We start from the raw sequence: 21,866 nt of genomic DNA on the forward strand, positions 1-21,866 counted from the left end.
TTTATTGCGTCTGACATCATCTGTCAATCAAACTCGAGCACGGTTTGTTTACAAGTGTCGTGATGATGACTTGCTGAACGCGGCGGTATAACCGATCGCCTTATTGTTATTGTTATGTATGAAATTCAAAGGGAGATGCCTATGTGTTCCTTCCATTTGAAATTTGTACTCCCCCTGTGGAAGATATTTCCAACATCTGCCACAGGGGTAGTGTACATTTTAAATGGAAAGGCCCTATTCATACTTGTTTATCTCGCCCATTGACAGTGTATGTACGTTTTACCAGGTTGAATCAGCTTGAATCTTTCTCAGAGGGTGTATGAAATTCAAAGGGAGCTGCCTAATGTGTTCATTCCATTTGAAATTTATACTCCACCTGTGGAAGATATTTCCAACATCTGCAACAGAGGTAGTGTACATTTTAAATGGAATAGCCCACACCTATTTGTCTCGCCCATTGACAGTGTACATACGTCTTACCAGGTTGAATCAGCTTGAAGCTTTCTCAGAGGGTGTATGAAATTCAAAGGGAGCTGCCTAATGTGTTCCTTCCATTTGAAATTTATACTCCCCCTGTGGAAGATATTTCCAACATCTGCCACAGGGGTAGTGTACATTTTAAATGGAAAGGCCCTATTTATACTTGTTTATCTCGCCCATTGACAGTGTATACGTCTTACTTGGATCAATCACGTTGAATCTTTCTCCGAGGGTATATGAAATTCAAAAGGAGCTGCCTAATGTGTTCATTCCATTTGAAATTTATACTCCCCCTGTGGAACATCTCCCACATATAGTGTACATTTTAAATGAAATAACCCGATTCACACTTGTTTGTCTCGCCCATTTACAGTGTATACGTCTGACTGAGAAGCAGCGCTACCAAGACCTACTTCAACAATTCACTTCCAACAAGAAATACAAGATACCATTGTCAACCAGCGTCTCATCACATGCAAGCAGTAGTGTATTAGAATCGTCTAGAATAGAGCAGAAACAGTAAGTTTGATTTTAAAAGGTTGGAACCATGCAGAGACATGCTTGGGTCCTGATGGGGCCAGGTTCAAACAAAATGCTCAGGTATGCATGGCTCGAAATTTCCCACAATTAATAGCATGTTTTTATATACAAAAGGACATAATTTCTCTCCAAATACTAGAATTTCCCTCTAGACACCAACATTTCCTGGGAATGAGCTTCCCAAATTCCCCACTTTTTCGAGCCAGGCAGGGTTGTTTGGGTCTTGATGGGGCCAGGTTCAAACATTGGCCTCAGGGGATGGTTTCAAACATTGGCCCCAGGGGCCAGGTTCAAACATTGGCCCCAGGGGATAGTTGCAAACATTGGCCAGGCTCTTTCCAGGTTAATAGCCTATATAAGCATGCTGGCCTATAATACAGATTTGCTTAATGGCGCACATGGAAGCCCTGATATAGTCAGCAAGAGAACGTCCATTGATTGTAACATGTTGCAGCGTTTTTATCTGCATAATTTAAGGGGCAGCTTTTTTTGTTGCTTTGTGCACTAGCTCACCCAACTTCAAATCGCTCCCAGTTCAGCACAAGGCAACTCAATTGCAAGTTGCTCAACTTGCAGAGTTGCCAAACTGTGGATCACTGCAGAGTTGCCAAACTCACGATTTGGTAGCCCAATTGGGTGACTTTGGAAGATTTCCTTGTGACTTTCCTTTGAAAGCCAATGGTTGTGAGGTAAATTGGGTGGCTTATCAGTGATTTCTAGTTTAAGAATATTTGTTTGTTTGTTTTGTGTTTAACAGTCCACCACCTCAGCAGCAGCAGCAGCAGTTCACAACGGACATCGGCAGTCTTGTGCGTAAACCGATAGTGCACCACCACGAACCAAACGTGCCATCTGGCTCACGTATCCTTCCTCATCAATACAACACCAAGAGAGAGATCCGGGAAGCTGCGCGCCTCCGACTCCATGTGCCTGTGTCAGAGTTGAGTCCCAAGGGAACGCCCGGGGTTAGACCGTCAGCGATGACACCAGCTCAGCCAGGTAAACAAAATTATGTAGCTAGGAGATTTTTTTTTTTTAAAGCAAGAGGATTTTGTAAAAATGGTCAAGGCTGATAGATCTGGGAGGCTGCTTGTCATACACTCATGTCGGCATTATTAAATCCAGTGGAAAAGCCTGGGAATAGAGCATCGGTGATGATACCAGGTATGTCAAGGGTATATATCAACTGAGAAGGGGCAAAAGTTAATTCACAAGGAAAATCAGGAAGGCCATTCAGATCAGTTAAAAAGGAAATAAAGCACTCAACTGTAGTGAAGAAGACTTTATAATTTCTGTAGATCACGTACAATGACTCCCTGCTGAAAGCAAATATCTATTCCGAGGAGCAAGAATGCAGTCACAATCAAGTTTTGCTGGAGAAGCAGAGGACTGTCGCATCAAAGATCAAGCCATCAGATAAAATGAGGACAGTTGAATAATCAAACTGTTAATTCTACTTTGTAATGTATCTTTTTTTTTTACTTTGTAATGATATTTTATGATTTACATCTTTTTTATTTGTCAGATTTTTCCGCTGGCAGCAGGCCAGAATCCCCCGTCATCACCGCCATCAAGCATACACCGCGTAGTGAATCGAGAGGCGTGTCACCGATGACGGTGTTTGAGAGAAGTCTAAGGGAGTCGCCCTATGCACTGGAAGATTGGGTCAAAAACATGTAAGTGGTCATGTTGGCCTTCTTGATACAATTATTATGCTTTTGTAATGTTGAATTGATTCTCCACACATTAAACTGTGGGCATCTACTGATTTGTGAAGCACATACGTAAACAAAATATCTTGGGCTGTGTGCAGAGTTGATTAGGTAGATTTCACTGGCATTATAGACACCTCATAAGCAGAAGTTCATTCTTGAGTCTATTCATACACTGAGGCATTTTTTCACATTAAATTGAATTTTTGAAACGTCATACTTATCTATTACATCCAAGAAATAAACATCTCAAAAAAAGTAACTAACCTTCCTTAAATAATGGCCATTATTCAAAAACGGGCTATTGTATTGCAAATCTGTAAAATGCGTTGGAAGCAGAATTTATTTCTGCGCATTTTGACACCTCATGTGATACGATAGCCCAGAAAACAATAAAACACCGGTCAATTTAATGTAGTGAGGTCCAGATTTGGAAGTTGCACTTACATACAAATTTTTACAATACAAAAACACTCGGATATCATTACACAGATTTCCTACCATTACACTGAATGCAAAATCAATACAATTTACTGCAACTTTCAAATCTTGGGTTACATTGATTTAGTTGTATGCTGTGACGTCAATATTAAGTCAATTGATACAAATGAGGTGTCAAAATGTGCACAAATAAATTCTACTTCCAACGCATTTTACAGATTTGTAATACAATCGCCCGTATTTGATTGATTGTCATTATTTAAGGGGGGTCAGTTACATTTTTTGAGATGTTTATATATTGAATATATTGAACTGTGAATGTGGAATTCCATTTCTAATAAAATGGCAGAGAGCTTTTGTGTCTTATTATTTTTTTTCTCCAGCACCCTGTTATCTGGAAGGTTTGAATGACTGCTCTTACAAGTGAAAAGTTAACGAAGAAACAAATCTTCTGTGGGAATTATCCACTTTCTTTAACCAGTTGAGCCTTGTGCCCTATATGGAGTATGGTTCTGCCTTCAGACTGAATTTAATACCTGGTTGGCATTCAATCATTTCACTACTTATTATGTAACATGTCTGCTATCTTTCTTTTAACAGGAAGGACAAGTTTGAATCCAATCAAAGACTAAAAACCAGACAGGTTGAAGAGCAGGAGCTTAGAGTCAAATTACATGAAGAAAGGGTGAGTGTAGAATAACACCAAAGAGACTAGACCAAAAGAGTACCAACTCACAATTGCCCTGTGTGTAACACTGTGTTAAATCCACCAATTTGTTGCTCATGGATGGCAAATAGTTTAGGCAAAAAAAAAAAGGTTTGTCTCAAAGCTCACGAGTGGTTTGAAAACAAATGCGAAATGCGATTTTTTTTTTTTTTTTTTTTTTTTTATTCCCGACATTTTTTACGTTATTTTGAGGGAATTTCGCGAATTTTTCTGGAAAAATAAAAAAAAATAAAAAATTGAAATAAAAAATTTCCGCATTTCTTTTTTGTCAAATCGTGTGATTTGAGACAAACCTTCTTTTTTTTTTTTTTTTGCCTTATTGTGGGCATTTTTCGGCAAGAGTTCAAAATTAAAAGATAAATTTGCATTTGTAAGCTTGAGTGCTACAAAGAGTTGCGCACTTGGCTCATATTTTTGGTACATGTTACACACAGAATGCAAACATTGATGCACTTTTATTGAAGTTTGCTTCAAAAATAAATGAATGAATGAATGCTGAGCGCATAGGGAAATAACTTTTTTCAGATTCACAGATTCATGTGCCCCTCCAAAGATTGAAAGTCCAAATTTGCCTGCTTTTGAGATTTGTCTGGGAAATATCATGGAAGAACTGTGGGAATTGTGTTTTTGTGAAAAGCCGAGAACCCTGAGTGACTACACTTGATTAATAAACCATGTTGAAGAGCTCTTTCTAGAGAGTGCAGTGTGGCGGGGGTGTTGTGTGTAGGGATGATCATGTTTTAAAATATTTAAGTAATACTCAAATTAAAAAAACCAAAACAGTTTTGCTAACATTGTTTTGTACAATTTATTTTTTGCAGAGATTAAGAGATCAATCCAAACTTATAGACAGGGTAAGTACAGTGTTCATTGGAACAAGGGATGGCTTCAAACACCCAACCGCTGGTTGGCTGGCGGGACCCTGGCAGTATTGTTCTGAACAATAGAAACCAGGCTCAACTGCCGGTGTCCGCTGTCAACCGACAGTTGGGATTTGAAGCCATCCATAAGTTAAGTCATCAAAAATCACGATTGATAACCACCTTCTTGCATTGAAATAATTTGAAATAATGATGGTATTATCAAGTCTGGATGTGACGTCCTTCGTAAAACAGAATGTGTTGAATAATAAACCATCTTTATTTAAGAATGATTAAATGTAAAGATGGTATTATGTTCAACACATTGTGTTCATCTCAAAATGTCCAGTTGAACTGGATTGCCTTCTTAGATTAGCATTACGAAAATGGCAAAAACAACCAAATTCCAAAAAGAAAAAAATTATAACAAAAATTTTAATAGATTACGAAATCATTTCATCACCAAAAACACTTTTTTGCCAATTTTGCCCCTTGTGGATCTGGTAAAAATTTGAATGAACACAGCTGTCAACAGCTGTACGCGATCTGACCGCGATTGTATATCACAGCACAACACGAACGCATGACCTTATTTGGATACAATAATGAAAATACTAACCAATCATGAGCGAGTTGGCATGGTTTAATTCACTTCCCTGTTACGCATGGGCGTTCATCACATAGTGTACACGGAGAATCATCACGCTGTTGACAGCTGTTCATTCAAATGAAATTTGTACTGTAGGGTCCTCATTTCACGACTGCATCCTTTTGTCTCTCACAGATACGAGAACAGATGACCATCTCTGAGAAAGTGGAGGCCGTCATCGACGACCCGATCTTCATCGAAGATGAAGAGGAAGAAGACATCGAGGAGATTGAGGAGCTGGAGGAAGAGGAGGAGGAACTGGTAGAGTTAACGCCGGAGATGGAGGATGAGATTGATGCTGCCCTCGTACCGCACCCACCAAATGAAACCTTACTAGAAGGGTTTAAATTATTGATTACTAGACACGATATACAGACCTTGAATGGCCTTAATTGGCTTAATGATGAGGTATGTGTTTGTTTTTTGTTCATTAATGTAGAGCCATAAGTTTCCCATATCACAGACAAATTTCACAGAATCAGAGGTAGAATACGAAAAACAGGATTTCATGTAGTTGGAAAAATAAAATTGAAATAATTTTTTTTTCAAATGTGTGTCTGTTGTTGTTTTCAATAAAAGAAACGTGTATCACTTGCCTTTCGGAATATAGGAGGTTGAAATTAACAACTAGACACCCAGACTCAAGTTACCACTGAAACAGTGCATTTGCAACTTCCAAAATAACCAACGGGCAGATATGTCATATGTGACGTGTCATGTCAAAAGCAGACACTTTTGGGCAGAATCGCAAATGGAGAAATAGCCAAAAATCTGCCCGGGGGAGATTTTTTCACAATTTGGGTTTGTTGCGAATTTGTGATGTTATTAATGTTTAGAATATTGTCTGATAGTTTCAAACCAGAATATAACTGGCATCTTGTATTTTTTGAGACATTTTTCTTGGTAATTCCTACTCTCAATATTGTCAATAATATTTTTAAAGGCCGATATCTCAATTTCCAATTTTATAATACCATAACTTACGAACTCAATATCTTCGCTTAGGAATGTCTGATTTCATTGGGGAAAACGACATTGTGGAGCAAAATATCTCTATATTTAAGATATGTAAAAACCTCAAAATTGATAACCTGCCCAAAAGTGTCTGCTTTTGACATGACACATCACATATGATATGAGATATAGCCTACAACTATTTACCTCTCCTGTCAACTGTTTTAATCACCATTACTACTCCACTAAGTCATGCATTTTATATTCATTGTTATTTTCAGGTCATCAATTTCTATATGCAACTCATTATGGCTAGAAGCCAAGAAGATGTAAGTTCATTTAAACAAGTTAAATAATTATGTTGCCTAATGAAGCAAGCTGATTGTGGTATAGAAGTTGTACGAAAAGGAAAAACAAAATATGAGTCATTGCTGGGATCAAACTCAGTCCTGAAGTGTGGGAGTATGGCAGTGCAAATAGGCAGTTTTTGTGGGAGGCAATTTTCAGCAATTTCTGAAATAACTTTTGAATCAAGTTTGATGCATTTATTATTGTATAACCTTTGTGATTTTTCTGTGGTGTCAGTTAATTTTTGAGCCAAATTATGCATGTGTAAATAACATATCTTGCATTATAAGATTTATCAGACCACAGTAGGCAGGTCAAACTTGACATCAAATAGGTGTCCGCTGGAGGCGACCCACGAAAAAAATATGTACAAGGGTCACTGTGTACCCTTAAATATAATTAATGAAAACTTGCCCAATTTATAGTGTGCACATGTTAAATTTCTTGTTTTAAATTTCTTTTATAATAGTTTTGGGAAATTACTAATTTATCATTGTTTGTTTTGCAGGGGTTCCCTAATGTACATTGTTTCAACACGTTCTTCTACCCCAAACTTCTGAAAGGCGGACAGCCCTCGCTACGACGTTGGACAAAACGAGTCGACATCTTTGCCAAAGATCTTATATGTGTACCAGTACATTTAGGAATGCATTGGTGTATGTCAGTAAGTATGACTACGAGTTGTGTGATCATAAAAGGGAGTGGGGTAGTTGGAAAACCCATGGTTGTCATTGCTAAAGATTTTATACGAGTACATTTGGGAATTAATTGGTGCATGTCAGTGTGACAACTGGGTGGGGTTGGGGGTGAGAAATTAGTTTTTTGAAGACTAAGCTTCTGAAAGACTGACAGCCCTCACTAAGATCTTATTTGTGTGTCAGTTTATTTAGAAATGCATTAGTGTTTGTCAGTAAGTATGGCAGGATCATATAGACAAATCCAACGAGCCAAGTCATGGTCAGGATTTGGTCGGCCATCTTTGGGTAGCCGCTAGCACCAACCTGGTGTTTTGAGTGCCCCATTGTGCAAACAAAAGCCGCCTAACACCTAGAGAAGATGCAAGGAATAGGAGGGTTAATAGAATAATATATACAATAGAGATAAATCCGCAGGTAATCCCGTCACATCTATTCATATATACATAGTCCTTTTGTTCGCAAGTACATCCATTTGTAGCGTTTGATATGGTGTAGTTAATCCGATTATTATGTCACTTCAACAGCGAATAGACCATGTAGAAGCTGTGTGTTTTGCGAAGGAACTATAGGGCCTATTGTGTTGTAAACTTGAATCATTCTTTTGTCTACCTGTGTTTTCATGGAAGGTGTAAAAGCGGGTGATGGAATGCAGTTTAAAATTTCCGCCAAGGCCAATCATTTCACATTTTGGGTGCATTGTAGCCGACGGCTACCCAACTAAAGGCTGCTAGTCAGGTGTAGGAATGCGTGGATTTGGATTCGTCTATAGGGAAGTGGGGTTGTTGGACAAAATAAGTTGATGTTTTTGCTAAAAAATCTTATATGTGTACCAGTACATTAATAAATGTATTGGTGTATATCAGTAAGTATGGCAACTAGGAGATAGAGGAATAAGTTTTATTGTAGAAATGGTAGCATTGATATAACTTAATATGAACTTTTAAGCAATAACAATTTTAAAATGTTTAAATTGTTCTTTCTTTCAGATTGTAGATTTTCGTTCAAAGTCCATCACATACTATGACTCAATGGGGAGTCACAATAGGAGGTGCTTAGAGGCTTTAAGGTAAGTCACTAGGCCACAAATACACACAATGAACAAAGACACACAACTCAACTCTGGTTTAAACCCATGGACACTACTGGTCAAACTGTCGATCTCTAAGAAATAATCTGATTGGTTACAAAGAGGGTTATATCATGTATTCAGCCAATCGGAGATACGGTAAGAATAGTCAGTAGGGCTGTAGAGGATTAAGCTTGAAATTGCTGTGAGATCTAATAGCTCTGTTTTGATTGGTTACTGAGATGATTCTATCATGTAGTTAGCCAACCAGGGGCTTTGTTAGAAAGGCAGTAGTGCCAATGGGGTTAATTGGTAATTATTACACAGGGTTCCTACATGTACATGAGTCTGGAAAAGTCATGGAATTTTGAAAATTGTCAATATCAATGTATTTTCCCCTCGTCATCTATTTGGGTACAGCGGTGCAGCGGTAAATGCTTTGTCCCATAATAGTGACATAGCTTGTGTTTGTGTAGTTGGGTCTCTGCAGTGCAATCATGTTGTGCACTTGGTCCTTGCTTGTCTCACCCCACCCAGGTGTAATAGGGAGCTGTGTAGGTATAATTATAAGAGAGGAGCTGTGCTATATGATTGCGCCTGTGTTGATATGAAATGACCGATGTATCTCAGTGGCAGTGGAATAAATATTGGAAGAGTGCTGTTAAATTGGCAACATTTATTATTTCTTTCAGAGATTATCTAAGAGCAGAACATCAGGACAAGAAAGGTTCACCGTACGAAATGAACGGATGGTCGTATACAACAGCCAAAGATATCCCCCAGCAGCTTAACGGTAGTGATTGCGGTATGTTTGCCTCCAAATTTGCGAATATATCACAAGGGGCGCAGAGATTACATTTACTCAGGTAAGGAACTTGATGAAATAGTTCAAAAACAGACTGGGCTATTCCATTTAAAATCCACACTACCCCTGTGGAAGATTTAGCTAAAGTCTTCCAAAGAGGGAGTGTGATTTTTGAATAGAATAGACGATTGGGTAACTTCCATTTGAAATACTCACTCCAGTTGTGGAAGATATAGGAACAGCTATAAAACAGGGGGAGTATGGGTTTCAAAATGATTAACCCTGACCAGTTACATTTGAAAAACTTATTACTATACCTCATAAATATTTATTAGGTAATCCAGACATCTTATTGGTTAATAGCGCTAGCGTCCGAGTACTGATATTTTGACTACTTCCCGCGCATGTGCAATTACTGCACGCGGGAAGTAGTAAAACTTCCGCACCCTACTACCACACGGTGTCTTGACCCCGCACGTCACCGTTCCTTCAGACGTAGCATTATGCTACACACGCCGATTCTGCAGATGCGTTTATCGTGAAAATGGCGTTTGCTGCAGTTACTTTGCCGAGACTACCGATGGATAATAACACACGAATTTGACGTTTTATGAAACAAAATGTTATTTATGGGAAGTTCAAAAGAAAATTTGAATAATATAGGTCAAAATGTAAATATTGATTGAACAGAAATCCTGCAATAAAATCAGGTAAGCAAAATATTAAGCTTATTTACCATGCCGGCCGGCACGTTGACTAGCATGACTAGTGTGTGTTTTGACTTTTGTTTACGATTTTACCGTGATAGTGAAGATATTTATGAGGTATAGTAAAACAAATACAACATGTTTCATTTAGGGGAAGTAGTCAAAACTACTGGTCCCTCGGTGTTGGATGATTTGACTACTTCCCTCCGCTGGCGCCGGGAAGTAGTCAAATCATCCAACACCTCGGGACAGTAGGTTTGACTACTTCCCCTCAAAACATGTTGTATTTGTATACTCCCTCTGTGGAAGATATTTCCAACATCTTCCACAGGGGTAGTGTACATTTCAAGTGTGAAAAAGTTTGAAAAGCTGTAACTTCTGCATGCAACATTTCAGGCATAGCCCTTCATTGTTTGACCTGTGCCATTAAAAGTAATTTTAAAAGCAGTGTTAACATTAAAAAAGAGCATGGAGCAGTGCTCTGATATGAGAAATGCGGGCAGCACTGAGGATGCCTGTGCACACACAATGGGCTAGTCCAGTTGAAATCCAGACATGACCTTAATCTCCTGCACAGGGGGTATAGATTTCAAATGGATGGGAGTTACAAATTCAGGTAACCCTGTTTGAAATTCACACTCCCTGTGTGGGAAATTTGGTTCATGTCTTCTATAGGGGGTGTATGGATATAAACAGGAATATCCCAATGGGAGCAGCCCGCATTACTCATATCAGCACACGCTCCCTGCTCCAGGGAAGTCCACTTATTTTGGAAAACAATGCAAAATTCATTGTCTTTGAGGGGTTTACGGCTCCATATGAGGGTGTGGGATGTATTCACCTATTCATTTTAGATAACCAAATACATAGTCGTAGTAATTTATAGTTATCAAATAATAATAATAAGTTGGGATTTCAAATGCTGTATGCTGGACCTGAGACTAGCTTCTCAGGCATTGACCAACCTCAAGGGATTACAAAGCCACATGCAGAGATGCCCCTTTTCCAGAATTTCATTTTTCTCAAAAAATATTTTCATCTAGCATCTATAGTGCAATGAATATATTGCACCGCAAACACTTTCGATCATGGGTTTGACCTGCTCCCTATAGCACTTATTGTATTTCAGGTACTTCCTTTCCTCAAAATCAATATTTCCGACTTGCGACTGATTTTGCTTGATCACATCACATATTATCACTACCATGTTACGTTTTTGTGTCAGTTCCTGAGAACTGACACCTTCTAATACAGGTTTGACGATCATGTGACAAATCGAATCTGTGACGTCAATATTGATTTAGGGATTCAATCATGTTTCACCGTTGTTCATCACCGTTTAACAACGATGCGACCGCGTCGTCTGCGTGGTTTACTTGCGAAGTAAACCATGCAGACGCGCCGGACGCGAGTTAAAAGAAGCTAAATATCGTATAATTCACGATTATTTTACGAGGAATGTCAGTTAATCATTGCCACTCAGCCTTACAAAACTTCGATGATTTCTCTTTTGATAGGCCCCTATCAGCAATAAAACTACAGAATAAAACGGCAATGTTTAGCCGCTACCTGAAAAATACTGAATTCAACTTGTAAGCTGGCATACGCACAAAGGTTCCAGGCATGACGAATTTTACGCGCTCTCGCGTAACGCGTAGTCTCGCTCGCGTTCGCGTATACGCGACAGTAAAAGTGTGGGTTCATCACGGTTTAACAACGGTTGGCTCCTGTACAAAGGTATAGGAAGAGTTGTTGAAACCGATATCAATTAGGCTGTTCCAGTTAAATTACATACCCATTGGCCATTGGCTGTTCCATTTAATTTACATACTTCCTCTGAAATAATGGCCCCAAAATAGCTGTTCCATTTAATTTACATACTCCAGCTGAAATGGCTGTTCCATTTAATTCACATACTCCCTCTGGAATAGATTTCCAGTATTCAAATTGCATATTTTAAATAATATTTCAATCTATCAAATTGCATAGCTTCACTGTGAATAAGAGAGAATTTTCTTTACTTTTTTTAAAACTTTTTTTTTAAAGAAATTTTATTAATTTTTTTATTTTTTCCACTGTTTTGATTTTATCCTGTCTGTTTTCTTTGTCTCCACAGCATGACATGCCATACTTTAGAAGAAGAATGATATATGAAATTCTCCATATGAAGTTACTATAGCACATGTGATCATGTGGGCGGTAAGAACATTTGCTATACCTGGCTGCCCATGCAACTTAAGAAACTTTGTAGATGTTGGTCCTTGGGCCAGATCCGGCAAGATGTTGGTCCTTGGGCCAGATTCGATATGCAGGGACCTGCTGCCGAGCCCGGGAATCCAAGGAAATACATCTTGAGAGGTGACAGGCTACAGTTGGTACCAGACAAGGCTGTATTAAGAAGGCACTATAGGACCAGGAGCCATCTTTGGGATACGGAGCTCATTTTAGCTCCTGGTCCTGGCATACTTGATACAAGGCTTGGTACCAGAGAAGATTGGCACTGGAGCATACACAGCGTTAACACAGTAGTGGGGTTCTGATTGGCTAATTAATCAATCGCATTACAATCATAAGAACAGTCCGGTAATCTGATGGCTGATAGCGCGTCATGAAGGGAACACAAAGCCCAGCGTATGGCTCATTGATTGGGTGCTCACGTCGATCGGAGTAAGGGAGTGATGATCTGATCAGAAAGTCATTGTGAAGCATGAACCAGAGATGTAAGACTTACGGAAATTTCCGAATTCGAACTGGGGCTTCCCCAAAAAAAATTCGGAAGTGTAAAAAAAAAAAGATTTTTTTTATTTTTTTTTTACATTTTCGGAATTGGATGATGATAATTTGTCATAAAAAGAGCAAAAAAAATGTGATGGACCCCCATTGCACGCCTCGCCTTTGGCTCGGCTGCTCGCCTTCGGCCTGCATGATTTTCAGGAAGTGGATCATTACCTCACTTACATCTCTGATGAACTCTCATACCCAGCTGCTCATGCAGGAAAAAACCCAGGAAAAACTACCAATTGGACCTAAGTGACATGTAGCTGCAGATTATCAGAAGTGGTGTGAAGGGTGTGTTGACAAATCTGGTAATAATACTGTAAATGGCTTGTGCAAGAGGTTGTTTGTGGAAGAGATTAACTGTACAATTTCAGTCTCCCACATATTGGAATGTTTTATGCATACTGCGGAAACATGGCATGTTGCCTCAGGGGATCGACGCTAAGTCAGGTACCGCATGAGCAAACTCAAAAATAGTGCAAACAGCGCGAGCGTACACAAAAAAAACTTCGCGCGTAAAGTAAGCGATGTCGCCAGGTCTGTACGCTGTACCAAGGCGTCAGCTGAATTCTAGTACGCTTAGAGGGCACAGGCATGGAAAATTCCAATCTGTGTATTAATAATCTAAGGTTTTATGTGTGGTGTTTCTTGAAGAGGAGCAGCCTCTTGTTGTAAACTTGAGTGTTAAAGGATGCTTTAATATATCAGATATTCCTCTACATTGTGGAGGTCTTTCTCCAAAATACACCCATAGCAGTGATGTAGAGGGCTTGTGTAAGAGGTTACTGTAGGCAAATAAGTAGCTACAGTAGTCAAGGCAAAATATTTGAGAACTGGGTGAAGAGGTTACATTGACCTAGATGACCTTGAATAATTCCCATAAGACCAGTGCTCACTTTGAGACTTTTGGTGCGATTTTAGCACAGTGAAAATGGGCTATCCCAGTTGAAATCATCCATACACCCCCTATGGAAGACATGACCTTAATCTTCCACAAAGGGAGTGTGAATTTCAAATAGGGTTACCTGAATGAGGTGTGTCAATTTTTGAAATCTACGCCCCCTGGTGTGGCAGATTAATGTCATGTCTTCCATAGGGGGCATATAGATTTCAACAGGAATAGCCTGTTTGCAGCTTTTCATGTAATGCCATCATTGCTGCAAGTCTTGTGTAGCAGTTTGCATGATTTTGGACAACCTTTGCTGAATAGCCAACTAAATCAAAAGATCAAACTCAAATGGACTACAGAGGTTATCTGTGTTCTATAAATTGCATATCCTATCAGTGACTGCTATACATTGTTTAGGACTTTCAAAAGAAGTACCTGCATGTGCAACCATGACTGCTTCAAAATAGCCCGCCAAAGTAAGCCAGGTAACTCCGAGGTCGTGCATTGAATTGGTTTGAATGAGGAGTACTACGGGAATCAGCGCCTTTTGTTAGAAGTCACACATGTGTAAAATGGATAACCTCTATTCCAGTTGAAATCCATCTTGAAATCCTTACACCCCCTATGGAAGACATGACCTTTCTCCCACACAGGAAGTGTGAATTTCAAATTGAGTTACCTAAATGGTTGACTCCATTTGAAATCTACACCCTGTCTGGAAGATTGGGTATACTTCCCTAGGTATATGTATTTGAAATGGAATAGGCGAAATGCAGTTTCTGTTAAAGCTGAGGATGATCGGTTGGTTAAAACTTGATACTTAATAACAAAATTTACTTCTTGGTTCAAAGATATTTTCATGTTTAGTTGCGCACTTGATAAAAGATTTAAATTGATTTATTTTTTTCCAAATGGACAGTAAATAATTAGTGTTATTTTGTGAGTTCTATTGATGTTTACACTTTATTTTGTCATTGCAAACAAAGAAATGAAAAAAATTTAATATATTTTTGTTTAAGAAATTTGCCTGCGTAAGTACTGTGCATATGAATAGTTGTGGCATGTATCAAGTGGAAGCTGTCATTGTTGGGTTGTTGTTTCATGGAAGGAAGGGAATTGAATTTGTATACAACATGTTTGCATACCATATTTCCTCTAATAAATGCCCACCCCCCAGAATATTGTCCATGAAAAAGTGACGGAAATGCAGAAATTTTGATGCTATATCAAACTGGTCACATGGACAAAACTTCTTGTAAACTTCCATCCAGTTCAGTGCCAAATTATAATAGAATTTCCATTTAAAGAACCTAATAAATCACATTTTTGCATGACGATGCACAAATGTTCCTATGATCAAAGTGATTACGTCGGCAACCATTTTGAACCAGGAAGTGAGCCTATCTATACAGTTTAACTTACATGTTTTTTTCATTGGAAATTAGCCCCAAATAAATGCCCCTCTTTCAAAAAAATTGCATGCCCCTGACCTGGGCATTTATTGCAGGAACTACGGTATGAGTAAATATTATATTCATAATGAACAGTACACAAAATTGGGTTGGGGTAAGTATACGATTACTGGTGCAATTATAGGTCTTCTTTAATGAAATGGGACATAGAGAGTGTAATCTTTCCCTGGTGAATTTGAAGCTTATCGATGCTGTTAAAATGGTACGATTACCGAATAGGGTGCAACTTGCTAGACTTGAGTCCAGTCCTCGTTTACGGAGTTTAGGGTTGGGGTGGGATAGTCATGTAATAAGACTAGTAGAGTTGCACCCTATTCGGCAATCGCTCCGTTAAAACTTGCAATGAGCTTAATGATGGGCTATTCCAGTTGAGATACATATATGCCACCCACATGAAAGTCATGATTTTAATCTTCCATACAAGGAGTGTGAATGGGGTAAGTTGAATGGGTGACTCCATTTTGAAATCTACACCCCGTGTATGCAAGATTAAGGGTCATGTCTGTAATGGATTTCATCACGAATGGCCCAATTAGATGCAATAATGTGGGAAAACATAGAGCTACACCTGAATTTTATGTGAGCAACTAACGACAGTAATCAATTTCCTTAGTCTCTAAAACTTCCCCAAGTAGAGGGATTCACAGCTTCCCGATAATTTTCAAAAAATTTTGTACCCCATTGCATCCATTTAATTGTCACTTGTGATAAAGAATACCAATTCCCAAGTTGACGATCATATAAATTGCATTATATTTTACAAATTTAGTTACATATTCTTCTTGCACTAGAAAAAGTAAAACGATAAGAACCAACAATTTTGGATGTCATTAATTTGTGGTTGAAAGACTGAAGTGTAGAAACTGGACGGAACTGGATTTCATCCCCAATACTGTAAAAGTAGAAATTTTCGTAAGGTTTTTATTTTCGCGAATTTCGCGAGTGGACATAAAAGGGCTATTCCAGTTGAAAGTCATACACCCCATATGGAAGACATGACATTAATTTGTCACACAGGGGGTGTGTATTTCAAATGGAGTCACCCATTCAGGTAACCCAATTGAAATTCACACTCCCTGTGTGGAAGATTAAGGTCATGTCTTCCATGGGGGGTGTATGGATTTCACCTGGAATAGTCCAAAAACTGTGATACATGTACTGTAAAAGTAGAAATTTTTGTGAGGTTTTTATTTTCGCAAATTTCGTGAGTGGACATAAAATCGCGAAAATAAAAACTCGCGAAAATAACCTTTTGCATTAGGTTTCTATTGTATCAATATCAAAACCGCGAAATTTAATTCTCGCACAATTGACAAAATCTCGAAAATATCTTCTCGCAAAAATATTGACTTTTACAGTACATGTAGATGAATAGCAGAGTGCCAGTAGCAGTACCAGGAAGGGGTTTTTTTCAGGGAGGGAGGGGAGTGGAAAGCAATTTTTAGGGTAGGTGAAAAATTGCATTTTGTTAAAAACTTTTTTTGGGGTGGGGGCAGAAGCTCCGCTTTGGGTAATGGGGGAATACATCCTCACCCCATGGTGCAGCCACTGAATAAGATGTAATATTTTGCAGGAAACCTTTGACGAGCATGTACTACCATGATGTTGCAAAGTCAGCGCTAACAACGCATACGGCGCAAAGTTCATTCATAGATTTCCAGTCAGCAACAGCAGATCGCCTCAGCAGCCAATCAGAGACAAGTGCGTTTCAATGTAGTAAATACGCGATGTGTGCTAAAATACGCTGTCGTCAAAGGTTTACTGCAAAATATTATAGGCCAGAGTGATTATTGAATTATTTTTATACAAGGTGTTATTATAGGTGTTAGTCTTTGCATTTAATGCATTAATTATGATATTTTTCTCCCGAGATTAAAGAAAATACTAGTATTTAAAAAAATTTGTAACTGCCTATAAACATAATTATTGAAATATTTAGTGTCTACATTTTGTGAAGTTTGGATCTGGCGTACAACATTTTTGTAGAGTCCATCAGTTATTTGCCCTCCACAAGCGATAAACTAAAATGGGGGATTTACCATTACATTGATGAGGCAGTGCTCATTGCACAAGTCTGTATACATGGTAAGGGGCCCTACTAAATTGATTAATTTAAGGGCCCATACCTTTTTACTAGTGTGCAGCCTTCCCCATGCAGCCACAGCTCTCATTGAATGAGGGATTCCTAGCTGAGCTGGGCAAAGCTGCGCACTTGTAAACTCCTCAACAAAAGTTTGGAAAGTTTTTTCAAGCATCTATCTCAAATTATTTGTGACATTCATATCGTGTTGCATATTAATGGATAGCTACAATACTCCCCTTTACAATGACACCCCATTTGAAACAATAACATTTTTCACGGCTGAGTACACGCCTTGTGAATGTAGTGTGTCTCAAACAGAATTTGCCAAATTGACCATTATTCTGTTCTCAAACAACGCTAGCCACTAACCTCAATAGCGGGTGGAAAAGCCACAGGCAGCCACAATAGTCAGGCACCTTCTCCTCATGCTGCTCACCGACCTAGCATTCCATTCTTCAACAAGGACTTGTCGCAGGTCATGCAATGTGGTTGCATATGGGCTTCTCTGGCACGTACAGTACGATCAAGCTGGTCCCACATGTGTTCAATCGGGTTGAGGTCTGGCCCCCGGGTCTGGCCTGATGGCAGGCCATTTGGCTCTACTCCCATATTCTGCAGGTAGTCGTTGACTACGGGCAAGCGGTGTCATCTTGGGAGGATTGCATTAGGTCCCAGATTGTGAAGATATGGGATAAGCAGCTTGCTGCACAGAATAATGCTCAATTTGGCAAATTCTGTTTGAGACATCACTACATTCACAAGGCGTGTACTCAGCCGTGAAAAATGTTATTGTTTCAAATGAGGTGTCATTGTAAAGGGGAGTATTGTAGCTATTCATTGATATGCAACACGATATGAATATGTCACAAATAATTTGAGATACAGATGCTTGAAAAAACTTTCCAAACTTTTGTTGAGGAGTTTATTTAGGTATGGAATGAACTCTTCGCAAGCAGAAAATCCCATTGTATGTTACAACTCATTGTAAGCTAATTCTATGTCACCAAGAGACGGATCTAAAGTCTGCACAAAAAGTAACGCAGCTGTTATAAATACGCCTTCAGAACTAATAATTGTTTTCACAATATTTCAACATAGAGAGAAGGTTGATTTATTTACACGCATTTTGATACCCATTTGTCAAATGTCGTTCAACATTAACAACGCAGTAGTGCTTTTAAAGAAAAATACTTGAATTTAAAAGTTGCAGTTTACAGCGATCAATGGTTATTATGCCAGCACTGTAGCACGTAAATCACGCCATTATCTTCGCGCTTACTTCAAATCAATACAAATAGCTGCAACTTTTTAATACGGGTATCTTTGTTTCAAAACACTGCTGTGTTGTTTTAACATTGATCAAAACTTGACAAATTTGGTATCAAAATGTGTGTAAATAAATTATCCTTCTTTTTATGTTAAAATATTGTGAAAATAATTATTAGTTCTGAAGCTTTTATAACAGCTGCGTTACTTCTTGTGCAGACTTTATATGCATGACGTGAGTGAGGATGTTCAATAAGAATCCATCGTAAAGTTCTGCATGAGGAGTACTCGTAATTTTACGATGTGATACTTACGATGGGTTTAAGCTGCGAATCAAAATTAGACTCGGCAAATTGTTGTGATCCAAGGATGCATTATAAAGAGAGTTCCATGATACACAAAAATGGTAGAAAGTACTACATGAATAATTATAATTATAAAAGCACACAATACTTGCTCTTCTAGTTGAAATCCATACACCCCCTATGGAAGACATGATCTTAATCTTCCATACGGAGTGTAAATCAAATGAGTCACTCATTTGAAATTCCCACTGCCTGGGGAAGATTAAGGTCATGTCTTCCATAGGGGTGTATGGATAACAACAGGAATAACCTAATGTTGCATTGAAAGAGAGTAAGCCTGATGGCAACTTGGCGGCAATTTTCCCACAACATTCCTCATCAGGTATTGATTTAAGGGTGCTGGCATTACAGTGACTCGCATTGGACATTGATTACAATCACTAGAAACTACTGATCTGAGCGACGATTGCCTATCTGTACCGGTGTTTGATTGAACACTCGGCGATTTGTTTGGAAACATATCTGTGACTCCCAGCATACAAGGCAAACATAGTAGGGAGGATTGTAGCCATCAATCTCTTCCTGATGCTCAGTTGTGCCAAATAAAGACCCAAGCACAGTAAGGGTTGTAGCAATGTCGTATTTACTGTTTTTGGCTGAAACTTGCTATTAATCTCAGTATCGCACAAAAACAGTATCTGGTCGAAATTTGTCGAATATTGCTAAGCTATATACTAGCCTCACAGAGAGTCCCTCAATAGTATGAAATATAATAAACCATTAATGAACAAATGAAGGAATAGATGGATTAGGCTCTACTTATGTATGTGTGTGCTAATTCTATTAATACATGCTGTTTCCGTTGGAAGTATGAAGTAGCTCTACCAGGACATGTTTTTTCGTGCATTTTCCGAGGTGTACATATCAACTGCTCAGTGCCAGAAGTGTGTAAGTGCAATAGCTGCCATTTGTAGATGTGTACAATATACTCTGTGTAAATTGCCAAATGTACACATGGCAGCTATTGCACTTGCTGAGCAGTCAATATTTGAGTGAATGCTCGCGATTTGAGCCTGCGCACTGACATCACTGCTAAGTCAGGGTGAAAATGGCATTTACCTACTTCTGGCACTGAGCAGTCGATTTGGTAGTGTTTATTCAGGACAGGTCCTTGCAGATGACTTTGCTGAACCAAGTAGAAACAATTTTGCACCAACATGTTTGATCAATACTTGTTTGTGTCACTGCTTTGACACTATCGGTGCATCGCACCATGAAGCTGTTTAAGTTATGCCCAGTCTACGCATTCCAGCAAAAGACAGATACCCCAAAAATACACATCGCGTTAAGGGGGTACTACACCCCTGCCCAATTGTGTGCCTATTTTTGCATTTTTCTCAAAAATTATAGTGCATTGGTGGCAAGTAAGATATGTATATTATAGGGGCAAGGACTACAACTACTGCACTGGAAATTTTATTTCAGCACAGACAACAGTTGTGGAGTTACAGTCAAAAATGAGGGAAAATCAATATTTGATCAATAAATCAATAACTACTTGCATTGAGTTACTGAATTTTCAGTGCAGTAGTTGTAGTCCTTGCCCCTATAATATACATATCTTATTTGTCACCTATGCACTATAATTTTTGAGAAAAATGCAAAACATAGGCACAAAATTGGCCAGGGGTGTAGTGCCCCCTTAATATGCAGAGGTTTTTTGATTTCACAAGTCTGTGAATTTGATGAATCCATGGACTGATGTGGAGGTTTTACTTCATACATCAAATGGCATAGGAACTTTTCTTTACTTCATAAAAACAAATTGTATATAGGATATGTATATTACTGTGTATTATATTGTATCAATATTTTCTTCATCACTTCACACATAAATATTGTACCACACAATGGTGTATGTGTATGATATATTGTTATTTAATAACAACAGAAAGTCATAAAAATGATAACATTGTGTTTGTTTTTTAATTTTCTTGATTTTGTTTTGGATAGGGCTGTGTGTATGGGATTTTGGCATGGTCCAAATTTATCATGTTCTGTACAACCCCGCATGTTTCTTGATTTTAGTTTGGGTAGCAAAATTTAAAAATTTAGGTATTTTTGGGAACAAAATGTTTATCTTCGATACAAAAAGGTCAAAATTTTTGGTTTAAAAGTTATCATCCAAATGGTTGTTTAATCCGGTTGTTTGGCTGGCTGGAAGCAAATTCAGTAATCCGCTATGCAACTCAAACGCAATGACCGATAACGTCAAACTTGGTATGGTGATTGCATATGGTGGCCTTATGTGCTGTATAGTTTTGTGTCATGTTATTTGCATATTTATGATTATTAATGAGCTTGCCGCTCCCGGTAAGCGAAAATAAACAAGTAGTGTTGAAGTTTAATTTAATTTACTTTTATTAATGAGCTTGTTTGCATATTTTGCTTACATTTTCATTAATCCACTCTGCAGCTAAAACTTGGTATGGTGATTGGATATGATGGCCTGATGTGCTGTTATTTTATTTGCAAATTTGTGCTTATTTGTATATTTTGCTTACATTTTCATTAATCCTCTCTGCAATGCAACAGCAGATCAACTTCAAACTTGGTATATGGTGGCCTGATGTGCTGTAGTGTTTATAGTGTCATATTTATGAATATTCATGAGCTTATTCACATATTTGTGTGGGGCCGCCTTAAAACCACATAATTCTAATAATTATGATGAACAGCTAATTCCTCCCAGCTACATACACTTAAGATTTGTACAGATTAGATTAGATTCGACACAAGAAAAAATACAAACTCATTTCACCTAAATTACTCATTTCTCAATTTATTCACTTCTCTGTCCAATATTCTGCTTGTTCTTTGACCTTCACTTTTTTTTTTAATCAAGTTCTAGCAGTTTTAAACTTAATTTGGCTATTCCAGTTGAAAACCATACACCCTTTACGGAAGACATGACCTTAATCTCGCACTCAGAGGGTGTAGATTTCAAATGGAATCACACATTCAGGTAACCCCATTTGAAATTCACACTCCCTGTGTGGAAATTTGAGGTCATGTCTTCCACAAGG

General features: G+C 38.4%; 1 protein-coding gene across 1 annotated transcript in view; it reads left to right on the forward strand.

Annotated features, from left to right (window-relative positions):
- LOC140162844 (uncharacterized) overlaps positions 1–12,723 on the forward strand; it is a 35,305-nt gene extending 22,582 nt beyond the window's left edge. The window contains exons 7-17 of the mRNA XM_072186155.1: positions 854–999; positions 1,778–2,019; positions 2,546–2,696; positions 3,774–3,858; positions 4,722–4,754; positions 5,545–5,817; positions 6,645–6,692; positions 7,220–7,375; positions 8,396–8,475; positions 9,168–9,341; positions 12,104–12,723. Coding sequence (XP_072042256.1) covers positions 854–999; positions 1,778–2,019; positions 2,546–2,696; positions 3,774–3,858; positions 4,722–4,754; positions 5,545–5,817; positions 6,645–6,692; positions 7,220–7,375; positions 8,396–8,475; positions 9,168–9,341; positions 12,104–12,134 — 1,419 coding nt within the window. The 3' untranslated portion in view covers positions 12,135–12,723. The remainder of the gene's footprint in view (positions 1–853; positions 1,000–1,777; positions 2,020–2,545; positions 2,697–3,773; positions 3,859–4,721; positions 4,755–5,544; positions 5,818–6,644; positions 6,693–7,219; positions 7,376–8,395; positions 8,476–9,167; positions 9,342–12,103) is intronic.
- Positions 12,724–21,866: the final 9,143 nt, after the last annotated feature.

Source organism: Amphiura filiformis, chromosome 10 (genome assembly GCF_039555335.1).
Source record: "Amphiura filiformis chromosome 10, Afil_fr2py, whole genome shotgun sequence".
In the NCBI taxonomy this organism is placed as follows: Eukaryota; Metazoa; Echinodermata; class Ophiuroidea; order Amphilepidida; family Amphiuridae; genus Amphiura; species Amphiura filiformis.